Here is a 12,819-nt window from a genome sequence, read left to right on the forward strand (position 1 = left end):
GAGTGGAGACGTGAGTGGTGAGAGTGCACACCGTGAGTGTAGACGTGAGTGGTGAGAGTGCGCACTGTGAGTGGAGATGTGAGTGGCGAGAGTGCGCACTGTGAGTGGAGACGGTAGTGGTGAGAGTGCGCACTGTGAGAGGAGATGTGAGTGGTGAGAGTGCGCACTGTGAGTGTAGACGTGAGTGGTGAGAGTGCGCACTGTGAGTGAAGACGTGAGTGGCGAGAGTGTGCACAGTGAGTGGCGAGAGTGCGCACTGTGAGTGGAGATGTGAGTGGCGAGAGTGCGCACTGTGAGTGTTGAGAGTGCGCACTGTGAGTGGAGACGTGAGTGGTGAGAGTGCGCACTGTGAGTGGAGTCGTGGGTGGTGAGGGTGCGCACTGTGAGTGGCGAGAGTGCGCACTGTGAGTGGAGACGTGAGTGGCGAGAGTGCGCACAGTGAGTGGCGAGAGTGCGCACTGTGAGTGGAGACGTGAGTGGCGAGAGTGCGCACAGTGAGTGGCGAGAGTGCGCACTGTGAGTGGAGTCGTGGGTGGTGAGGGTGCGCACTGTGAGTGGCGAGAGTGCGCACTGTGAGTGGAGACGTGAGTGGCGAGAGTGCGCACAGTGAGTGGCGAGAGTGCGCACTGTGAGTGGAGACGTGAGTGGCGATAGTGCGCACTGTGAGTGGTGAGAGTGCGCACTGTGAGTGGAGTCGTGGGTGGTGAGGGTGCACACTGTGAGTGGCGAGAGTGCGCACTGAGGCGGGCGTGCTTGCAGCCACGGGGCGCTGGTCACCCAGATGGAGCAGAGCGCGGACAACCACCAGCCAGACACCAGCAACAAGCGCCTCCACCCGGCGGCGGGCACCAACGGCACCACCTGTCCTCCGCCCGTGTCCGAGCCCTACAGCCCGCCCAAGGTGCGTCGCTCTTGCCTCCAGCAAAGCACATCAACATCGCGGCTAGTGATTCCAATATATTATTAACATTGTAGGTTTAATTTCTACCAGCAGTATTATTGGAAAACATTTTTTATTCGGTTTTAAGGGTGAAATGTGAAGTAGGTAATATGATATTGACAGCTTTTAGTTTTCTACATGTTGTGTACACAAAAAAAAATTATTTTATACAAAAATAATCTAAAGTTGCTGTATTTGAGTAAAAAAAAAAAAAATTTGAGCGAAAACAGAAGCTGCAAAGTGTTTTGTGCTTGCTGGTGTGTAGGACGACTCCAAGCCTCCGTTAAATGTGAAGTAATATGATATCGACAGCTTTTGGTTTCTACATGTTGTGTACACGAAAAAATTATTTTGTACAAAGATAATCTAAAGTTGCCATATTTGAGTAAAGAAAAAAAAATTTATTAAGCGAAAACAGAAGCTGCAAAGTGTTTTGTGTTTGCTGGTGTGTAGGACGACTCCAAGCCTCCGTACTCGTACGCGCAGCTGATCGTACAGGCCATAGCGTCGGCCCAGGACAAGCAGTTGACGCTCAGCGGCATCTACTCGTACATCACCAAGAACTACCCGTACTACCGCACTGCCGACAAGGGCTGGCAGGTACGTGCGCCCGTGACTCTTATTTTGTGAAATTGCAATTTTAGTAACTGTAGTTATGAACGGCAGAAATAAACTTTTTAATCATAGACAACATAATGAGACAGTAGCTCGAGGCAGTTGCAGTGCCTAGACGGCCTGCGAAAACATTTAAATAATTACAATATTAAATTTGAGTTCCTTAATGTGCAACACAGGAATGTAAAATACTGTGTTAACCTGAAAAGAGGCAGAGGTTTTTACACGCTTTATATTAGCTTCACCTGTATGTTTGTTTGTTTTTTTGTATGTTTGTGACCGACTCCTTTGGGTGCGATTTTGACCCACTTTAAACGGCCAGATTTCATTCAAACTTTGTAGATTTATCGAGGACCAATGACAATACACTAATTTGATAAGATTATGCGATTATTTAATTTGCAAAATAAGATTTTTGTCAATTTATATAATTTCACAACATTTAGTAGGCTTTGTTTACATCGCGCCAAAGACAAACTGAAAGAAAAGAGTTCGCACATTGTAAAGAAAACCATTTCGCTCACGTGCGAACTCTTTTCTTTCAGTTTGTCTCTGGCACGATATAAACAAAGCCTACTAAATATTGTGACATTAATTAAATGAAAAGTGAGAGTAGGTTATAATTATTAATCTTAAAAATTGCTCACAAAAACATATTTCAACCTGGGATCACGTACCAAAAAAAAATCAAAGTAACCTCATACGCAGAATAAAGTAAAATCATAAAAATATACATACTTTAATGTCGTTAACTAGCATAATATTATTTTTTTTTTCTTTGAGATTCCGTACAAGTATATTTTTTGGTCAACAAATGGTAAAAAATATAAACACAATGATTGGTTGCAGGATAACCAACTTGCATAGAAAAGAATACGGCGAATGAATCAGGGTGTGTTCCTTACTTTCAAATGCCTAAAAGTCTGAAGGGGAAAAAGCAAGTAAAGTGCAAGTTTATGTCTTGTCACCTAAAAGATTGCCACCTATGAATATTTATTTCTCATGTTGGTATGTATAAATAATGTTAGTTAATCTCAATCCTATGATACACATGTTGTTACAACCCAGACCTCCCAGCTTGCTCAATATTTGAATTGCACATACATGCAAATCACTTTTAGAATTTTTTGGGTTTGAAAATACTGTTCATGTTTCATAGGAACATTGCGCTAAACGATTCATGATGAAAATAAAGTCTCTGGAGAATAATGACTGAATTTTACTGCTTTTTATTTTCCTTTGCCAAAAATTCACAAAGGGCGCCATCTTTCGACCGTAACGCGGTTCCAGATTGTACACAAAACTTCCAAAAACAAGGTTTGTTGCTTCAAGAAAACAATTTACTTTAAAATGGTACCAAAATGTCAGACAAAAAGATTATTTATTACTGCTATTAAATCCTGTGATTTCACACAAACTTTTACAAACCAAAGTTTTTCAAACTTGATGAAACTACTCACATTTGCCTCATTATGGACTTAACACCAAAAACTGCAGTCAATGAATTCTAGATAAAAAGTCCAAAAATATTTAACAATCAGCGCTGCCCTCACCGCAGCTGCAAAATTTACTTTTCAACTACATAATTATATAATTTTGAGCCATTGCCCAACCGTGACTATTCAGTACCACAATCACAACATGACTATCTCCATTCACAAAGGAGGTCACATGACTCCACACAACCAGTCACATACAGGCTTAAAAAACACTTTCCAAAATCATTCAATCAAAGCACAAGTTACAAGACGTAAAAAAATTCTGCGTGCATATAACTTCTCTCTCTCTTGCCAATTTTTATGATACTATTGTCCTAGAGTTCCCACGCTCGGCGGGGAACTACCGTTCCTGTCTCTCTTTCTCTCATATATCAGGGCACACCTGCCTCTCTCTTTCTCTCTCTAACACTGATGTAATTTTCCATCACATTGCATCATCATGCTTTCAGACAATCGATAGCAAAACAATAAAGAAATATACAACTACACCTGAAAACTTAACCAACCATCCAAACAGGTAATAATGACTTTTAGCTGCATTTAAAATTTAAATTAAGTAAATAAACAGGCATACTCAAAAATATGAACGAATGAGAAATAAGAGCATAACATCACATTGCTAAAATATGACCATTTCTGAAACATTCGATCAGCCATTACGTATTTACATTGGAACCAAAAACCTAAACAAGTACTGAAAATGATCAAAATATATTATAAAATTAAGTGTTTATGCCAATGTTTCATAGGTTAAAAAGGTAAGGGCTTCCAACGCTACAACGTTGCGCTAAATAGGATTAAATGTTGTCGTTTTTAGTAAGATTAACAATCACCTATCGGTTGGTGGTTGTATCAAAAGACGTTGCACATGTGCACCTCATGTTCCAGAAGTTAGTGTCGGTTGTGGGCGGTGCACTGGTCATGGGAGCCGCGCCGGTGTGTTTCAGAACTCGATCAGACACAACCTGTCCCTGAACCGCTACTTCATCAAGGTGCCGCGGTCGCAGGAGGAGCCGGGCAAGGGCTCGTTCTGGCGCATCGACCCGCAGTCTGAGGGCAAGCTGATAGAGCAGGCGTTCCGGCGGCGCCGCCAGCGGGGCGTGCCCTGCTTCCGCACGCCCTTCGGCCTGTCCTCCAGGCAAGTCCCGTCCCCCCAGTCCCCCTGTCCTGCAGCCTCGTAGCTGTCACTAGCAGACTGGCAGTATTGTGGCTCATGCTACCAGTGAGTTCATGATACGTACAACTTGGGATGATTTCACCAAAAAATATATACAGTAGAATCCCGCTGATGCGACCCCTCACGGTTCCCGGAAAAACGGACTTATAAACGGAATGGTCGCAATAGAGAATTCTGGGTGTCACCGCATCGTCGGATACATCGTGTGAATGCCGCTTGGGCAGTGTTTAGCCGAGCTCGGCGCATCCACTATCGCACGAAAAGACGTCTCAGCTGTCATGTTATCTTACCCGCCCTCACGAAAAGCCGCTGTGGTAGCTTCTGCGAGAGCGTAAGAAACTCGTCCGGCCAGGCTGGCGGTAGCGGCGGCTTGACGTCATACGTGACGTGACGCGACGCTTACCTCTCCCATCCCCTGCTAATTCTTCAAGGCTCATCCCTCCCAGAGCCACAAACCATGTAAAAACATTACCCCCCCCCCCCCTTTTTTTTTTTTTTTTCCAACTAACATTTCAACACATTCCCTCCCTTATTTCAACCTTCTGCGTGAGAAACTGTCAGCATCCTCCTCCCCTCGCACACCGCGTGCGTCAAAAGCCAGGTTGTACAGTCCATTCTCGGTAATATAAATATTTTTATGGGCTTATACGACTGTCCTTCGCCGTTAATAAATACTTTCTAAGTTATTATGATACAATTTGTTTATTAGTCACACAGCAGTTTCTGCTGAAAAATCACTAATACCACAAATTTTATCGAATAGAAAAATTTAGCAGGGCCGTAAATATATTTATTTTACTGCATAGCTACTTTTCCGTCTGCATTCCAATATTATGTGTGTGTGTGTGTGTGTGGGTTTTTTTTTTTTTTTTTTTTTACGCTGTGAAGGGCCGTGGAAAAGATAATTGCTTGAGCTGTCAAAATAAACATCGCTGACACCATCCTGTCGGTCTGTCGCTGTGATTATCTACTCCAAACATGTCGCAGCATTTCAGGATAGCATTGTTCTTATATCTTTCGTTTATAGCCGAATGTTTTCTACCTGATCCACACAAGTTCCTTCGCCACGTTTTGAACGAAAATAACCACCAGCCGGCTAGCATAGCCGAACTCGCGTGACGCGAGTTCACTTAGTGTGAGTATTTATTGGAACCCATTGTTCGGGGTATGCAAGTCCAAGGTGTATAGCATAATTCCACACTTTTTTTTTTGTTTAGCTGCGCATGTGCGAAGTCAGCGATGTTATAGAAAAATAGCAGAGAACCAAACACCTGGCGACGTCGTTAACTCAGTGAACACAGCTTTGTGTGGCCAGTGACACCTGAGATTCAGCTGGCAAGATCACATCACACTAACCAGTCGCAAGACAAAGGCACGGGACCGGGACAGCAATATACGCGCACGTAGATGCTATCAGGTGATGCGCGCAGTTTACTGGTACTGTATAGCGTGGGCAGTCTAGAGGGGTGGTATCTATTTTTAGCCATCTTTTGTATGCCTGCCTGATTGCAGTACAGCGCTCGCCAAGATAAACGTGAATACATAGCGCCCAACAAAGTGTAACAGACTTGTTTTTCAGCCGATTTTACTCAAATTTTCGACTTTCTCTGCTCAAATTTTTCATGGTTTCTCAAAAAACGGTCGTATAAACGGAATGGACGCATCAGAGGGGGGTTGCATCGGCGGGATTCTACTGTATACTGTATTTACCTGAAAAATAGTGTGAAACTGAATATAGTGCAACCCCAAACTTTTTGAAAAAGACTATAGAGTGAAAATCGCAATCAAAGTACATGCCACTTGAAATTTTTTTAAATTATTTAATTTATTCCATATTTACTAGACGTTTTCCGTTGCCTCTTTTGTCTGTTGAGTGATTTACCGGGCTTTCTTTTGAAACACCAATCCGCAGTTGGAAAAATTAATTGTGTTTTATGACTAGTTCAAAAGCAGCAGCTGCTGTTCAGAAAGCAAAGAATGTGGTTATGTATCCGGTGGAGATATCCAGTGGTTGGTGGTTGTCTGTGAGGGTGATAGATGGGGGGGTTGCCTTCCCCAACAGCCCTAGTGAAGATAAGCAGAGAGAACCCAGTGTTTGCACCCCCTCCTTTATCCCGCATCTCTCGTCTGTCACGCCCGTGCAGACGTTCAGGAAGCCCCGCTCCAAAGTGGCACAAGTGGCGGAGCGTGTAGTTTTTCAACTCGGCTGTTTTCCTCTGGCAAGGTAGTACAAGTTTTCTGTTGTAATGTGATCCCTACAGTTAGTTTCAGCATTTTTTTTTTTTTTTTTTGGTAAAAAATCAGCAGGATTATTTTTGGGTCAATGTGGTACATGAAAAAAAATGATTGTATTTGAGCTGAAGTGTGGGACGTCGCACGGGCAGGGGATGGCCGTGGCTGAGCCGGGGCGCGCCGTGTTGCAGGAGCGCGCCGGCCTCGCCCAGCCACGTGGGCATGAGCGGCCTCATCACGCCGGAGTCTCTGTCGCGCGAGGGCTCCCCGGCCCCCGAGCAGTACGTGGAGGCCCCGCCCGCCACCGTCTCCCCGCCGCACCACGGTAACCCCCCCGGCCACCCGCCCCGGGGGCGTGCCTAGGGGGCGGGACCGGAACCCCCCCCCCCCCCCCCCCTCCCAGGGCTAAAAATATTTTAATATTAAATTCATAAAATGAAAAAAATAAATATTTAGTATGATATTAAAATTAATCCAATGACACAAGCATAAATGTTTAATTAAACAGTATTTTTAGATAGCCTAAATCAGCAATATTGAACACGTATTTTTCAAAAATTTCCCGGGGGAGGACCACCGGACCCCCCCGCCTAGCTGGGGGGGTATGGAATACCCCCCAGGCCCCCCGGAAAGGCCCTAGCCTTCTGCCTGACCCTCCCCCCCCGAGCAAAATCCTGATCACAGCACTGGACCCAATCACCAACATGTCTTTTGTTGCATAATCGTCGCACCTGCATGTCAGGGCCCCAAATTTTGGATTAAAAAAAACCTCTCGCATAAACATTTCATGATGTTTTTGGTCCCGCTATTAGATTCCGTTCGCTTTATGTGGGTATTTTTTTCCGTATAAAACAATATGTTTTAAAGCAGAAATCTAATATTTATTCTGACATTGCCACTTACCGATTTGATTAATAAGAAATATGAAGTTGTCTGATGTGTGTATTTTCTTTTAACAATGTTTTTAAATGTTATAAACCTTTATCTGTTGGTTTGCGTCGCCACGGTGTACCACTTACAAAAATGTAGCCAGCGCTAGTTGGCATCATTCATGTTTGGTTAAGTTGCTTCCTGTAAAGAGCGCGCACATGTAGTCGAATATCGATATCTCGCGGTTTGCATGCAACGCGCGCTTTCTGTGGAGTGCTGAGTTAACTACATTTGATGGCCCGCACTCTTTTGTGGTACGTGTCTACTACGACGATAGTTGTACGTTAGTTCAGGCTCGCATTTGGGTCACAGATTTTGTTTTTCCATTTTAAGTTGAAGAAAGGTTTTTGTTGCATCACTTTTTAATTTAAATTGTTTGACGTATAAACTACTTTTTAAATAAACGTACTTTCCATGAATGGGTTTTGTTTTTATGAATAACTTTACTTAACAAAAAAAAAATCCGCATAAATGTCGCACCCCTATTTTTCAAACTTGATTTTAGTATAAAATGTGAGACGATTATGCGATAAAACACGGTAAGTGATTTTTTACTTTTTAAAGTGTTATAGGCTGTGTTACACCATGACTTAATGCTTGTGAAACCTTTTTACTACATGCTGTTGCATTACAGCTATTATTCTGCTAATCCTAAAATATGGTAATCTGAACAGGTCTTGACCAAATTATTTCAGATTAGCGGGACTCCACTGTAGCATGTTTTATCAGTAGGAAAATTTCTTAAAATGCAAACAAATATCAAATCCAGTCATAGTGATGGGTCAAATCCCAATGTTCTCGAATCTGAATCTCAAAGAGTGGCTTAGTCCACCCCTTTAATCCAAATCTAGGTTTCAAGAAATAAAAGAAAAAGTTAACTAACATCGAAATGCTTCTTCATAGCACTTTTTGGATGGTGAGGTTGTTAGCTACATTTTAAATTGGTAATTCTAATGATTGTACAGTTCAAGGTCATAACGCAAAAACAAAGGACATACAATATCCGAACATTCTTTAGGCCATACAACCAGTTATATATTGTGAATCTCTTTCTATCCCATTTCCACTTCCCGTTCTCGAAAAAGTGCTACAGCAGAGCATTTTAGAAAATGAATGTGATAATGCTGATGATTACAAGTCCGAAGAAAATTCTGCGCCAAAATTATTCACTCAAAATGAACTTAACGATTCAACTTGTAACTTGTATCTGACAAGGAATGCTGCTCAATAGCTTGGATCAAGATTGAAAGCAAAAAATCTTTTACTACCAGGAGTTTTGTTCTCTTGGTATAGGACTCTAGAGAAGGAATTAATAAAATTCTTTAAAGAAGAAGAGAGACTGGTTTATTGTTATGATATTGAGGGTTTATTGAATTTCTTTAACGTCACAATCCAAGTGAGTAGAGGTTATTTATAGACTCAAATCCAATAGTAGTCACTGCACATTCAGTGCATCTCAAGGAAACACATGAAAATCTCAAAATTCTGCTAAAATGTGTGAAATATGAAAATCATTCTTGGACAATTTGTGGTGATTTAAAAGTGGTTGGTATGCTACGTGGTCTACAATCTGGCTACACAAAAATGACGTGTTGTATCTGTGAATGGAACAGCAGAGCCAAAGACAAACACAGGAAGCAGACAGACTGGCCCAAAAGAAAAACCCTACAACCCGGTTCACAGAACATAATAAATGTTCCACTGGTTCAACACAGCAAGGTACTAATATCTCCTCTTCACATTAAACTCGGATTAATGAAGCTGTTCACTAAAGCACTTCTAAAAGAAGGTGGCTGCTTGTCTAAGTATTTTGTAATGAAATTTCTGAAAATATCTTATGATAAACTGAAAGAAGGCGTCTTTGTGGGACAGCAGATCAGAAAATTAATGAGACAGTATGTTCGAAAATACAATGAATCCTGTAGAAAAAAAGGCCTGGGTTTCTTTTAAAGAAGATGTGGCCAACCTTTTTGGTAATAAAAATCATCCAGAGTATATAAGCATGTTTAAAGAAATGTTGGAGGAATTCGTGAATTTAGGATGTAACGTGAGTGTGAAACTTAACTTCTTACATTCACATATTAATTTTTTCCTTGCGAATCTCGGCGATCTCAGTGAAGAACAAGGAGAATGTTTTCACCAGGATGTAAAGGACATGGAAAAGAGATACCAGGGAAGGTGTGATATAAAGATGATGGACTACTGTTTCATGCTTAAAAGAGATGGCACTGCTGAAAGAAGACAATCGAGGAACAGAAGTTTCAACCCGTGTCAGAGAGATCTTGAAGTGAAATCAGCGTAGACGATGAAAAGGGAAACCGTTCAAAAATATTACGCTACAAGAGAGAAAATTGGTGAAAACCAACTTAAATTTGAGTTTTCAGCAATTTTCTCTCTTGCAATGTAACAATTTTTTTAATGGTTTCAGTTTTAATAATTCATTTACATTGTTATCTCAATTATGTGCCACAATCGTCATTATAAACAAAGTATTAAAGAAGTTATGTGCAATTTAGCATCTGAAAACGCTTGTTCAGGCCTCTTGAAAAAAAACTCAAAATTGAATTGTATAAAAACCTTACATGATACAGAAAAAGGAAAATCATATTTGACTTCAGAATAAAAAAAAAATACTTCTAAAATCACCTTACAGTCTAAAAACATCATTCCAAAAAATTTAAAATGTCACATAGTGTTACTAACTTATGAATGTGAGTTAATATAGGTATGTGATTTTTTTTTATAGTGAAATTAATTTTTTATGACAAAAACAGCAAATAATATTATTTACAGAAAAGTTTGCTTCTGTTTATGAGTTAATCAGTTTTATATGTATTAAGTTTATTTGTCTCTTTACGATTTAAAATACGAAATTGTTTGCATGATTCAAAATTAAACAATTCTTGGTGAAACGTGCTGCAAAGTTATTATAAAAGCAAATGTGAACATGTTGCTGTCCACTGGGAATCATGTGATGACTTCAGGCATGAGCCTTGTTCTCGTGGTGTGCGTGAGGAGGACGGGACCGCAGTGTTCGGAACGAGCGCATGCGTGCGTGTGCGCAGGGGTGACCTTCGTGAGCGGGCTGGTGGGGCAGCACCCCCAGGTGGCGCTGGTCGGCAAGTCCCGCATCATGCTGCCGGCCCAGCAGATCACCGTCGTCACCAACGGCGTGGGGGGGGAGGTGGCGTGCGAAGGTGAGTCCGTGCTACCGTTGTCCTGGCGAGGTCTGCCCGGGAAATTTCATCTGTTTTTTTTCTCTTTTCCTGGAAAGTAAGAAACGTAACACCTAATTTTTTTTTACACATTTGTAAGGTGTCCACATTAATAGAACATATCTTTAGGGCTGTTCCGATAACTGATACTGGTATCGGATATAGGCCGCTACCAAAGTAACTGCCTAGGTATCAGAGATATAGGAAAAGATACAATTTGTACTTTAAATCGATGAACGCTGGCTGCACGCACAAAAAATTGTCACGTTCCGCCTGAGCCGAGCGTGCAAGAACCGGCCAACCACTGTGCGAGAAAATCTTCTATAATATCAAACAGGTTGAGATGAGCTTTTTAACTAGTTGTTCGTGATTATATTTAAACAAATTATTATTTTAAATTTGCAATAACTGTAAATAATATTTGAAAATTAAAAAGTATGCAATTTTTCATCAATGTTTTCTTATGACGTTATCACGTAACATTATTGTCCGTAAACCGACTTTACAGACAACCCCCTTTCTTTTTAATATTTTTATTGTTGGCTTGGTCATAGTTCTACACCACTTAAAAACATGTATTTGATTTATAACACCTTCGGCGCAAACCATTTGGATTCGCAAAAAAAAAAAATTTGGTAGGTGTTATTTGTTCCCCAAGTAGGAAGTGGATCGATGCACATGGCTCACATTTGGCAGGATTTCTTACCGACATCTTTCACGCAACTGGACGCTACAACGTGAGTTCACGTACTACTGTGTTCCTGCGATGCTCGCTCTGGTCAGGAGATCGCCCTCTACCACTTAAGTTGCCAACCTGGAAAAAAAAACATAGTCTGTTATGGTCACACACAATACATAAACCTTCTGAACATGCCTCATATAACTTAGTGGTGCACAAATTCAGTTAACTTGCTTTGAATGATATTTGGAGAAAAAAAATTCATTTTCGAACAAATTTATTAAAAATTATTTTGAAATTACCTATTTATTATTTTAGAGTAGCAAGTGATTGTAAATGTTGATTAACGTATCAGGTTTCAGTGGTGGTATCAGGGTATAGTAGTTGTATCGAGGTATCTGGAATTGGTATCTGAAACGGAGGTATCACAACAGTCCTAGAATCTTAGCCATTAAGTGTGACGTGAGGCCACTTGCTGGACTGTCGGTTGCGAGCTACAATGTGGGGCGTGCCAGCCGTGGTGGGGCAGAGCACTAGGTGTTGATCCTTGTCCTTTCTGCTTTGCCTCTCCCTCCTCGCATGCTGCTGTCATCTCGACCAGAAGTAGTCACGTCGCAGTGTCATCAATTGGTGACCGAAGACTCCGCTTGACTGCGGAGATTGTAATTGTGGTTTCAGCAGAGTAAACTGACAGGGTTTTTCCTCAGCCTTTAGCCTTAAATACCTCCACCGACCCCTCCTTGTTGTGTTCCGACTCCGTCCCGTGAGGCGTGTCTTCTCGAGACACCAGCAGGTGTAGTGACCTGTCTTGCCCAAGTTCCCATTTCTTATGATACAAAATATGGGCTGTAATTATTATTTTGTTTTCAAATTATTAGCAGGCTGAAAGTTCCTGAACACATTGTGTGGACAGTGATTTCTAAGAAAGTTTTCTGAGTTACTACTAGAACAAATGATTTTTATTTAGAACTTTATTATGTTGGTATAAAATAATTAAAAGTAGAAATTGTTAGTATTTTTTGTTGATAGGGTTTGACGTGCAGGAAGAAATTCACGCAAATTCATCCAAGAAATTCACGCATTCTAAATTTTTCTCATAATAAATTCATTTCTCCCACTCCGTTGAATGGCAGCATGTAAATTTATCTTCCTTATAACAGTTATAACGTCTACAATGCACCAAAATTTCAAGTGTGAAACATAAAACGCACCATCGTTTTACACAAACTACGGAAAAATAAAAGCTTTTGCTCAAGATTAATCATTAAAATCTTTTGAGTCGTATAAATAACGGACGCGTAATATTTGTATAACATTCCGCAAAAAAAAAGTTACTATCGATTAGCGCTATAAGTGCAAGGATATCTTGAATTAAACCACAATTGATTCTTAAGAGGCCGTGTCACAAATTTGCGCTCCTATCTATATCAATGTTATTTTAAAAGGCAGTTTTTCTCAAAGTCTATAAGAGGTAGGGGCCGGAAATTTTGCCTACTGAAAGTATACAATACATTTAACATAACCGCTTTTTT

At 41.0% G+C, this 12,819-nt stretch overlaps 1 protein-coding gene across 1 annotated transcript in view; it reads left to right on the forward strand.

Annotated features, from left to right (window-relative positions):
* The window catches only part of LOC134528458 (forkhead box protein K1), a 57,288-nt gene that overhangs the window by 20,977 nt on the left and 23,492 nt on the right, over positions 1-12,819 (forward strand). The window contains exons 4-8 of the mRNA XM_063362082.1: positions 760-901; positions 1,394-1,540; positions 4,002-4,192; positions 6,655-6,788; positions 10,459-10,590. Coding sequence (XP_063218152.1) covers positions 760-901; positions 1,394-1,540; positions 4,002-4,192; positions 6,655-6,788; positions 10,459-10,590 — 746 coding nt within the window. The remainder of the gene's footprint in view (positions 1-759; positions 902-1,393; positions 1,541-4,001; positions 4,193-6,654; positions 6,789-10,458; positions 10,591-12,819) is intronic.

The sequence above is a fragment of the Bacillus rossius genome, chromosome 1 (assembly GCF_032445375.1).
Source record: "Bacillus rossius redtenbacheri isolate Brsri chromosome 1, Brsri_v3, whole genome shotgun sequence".
Taxonomy (NCBI): Eukaryota; Metazoa; Arthropoda; class Insecta; order Phasmatodea; family Bacillidae; genus Bacillus; species Bacillus rossius.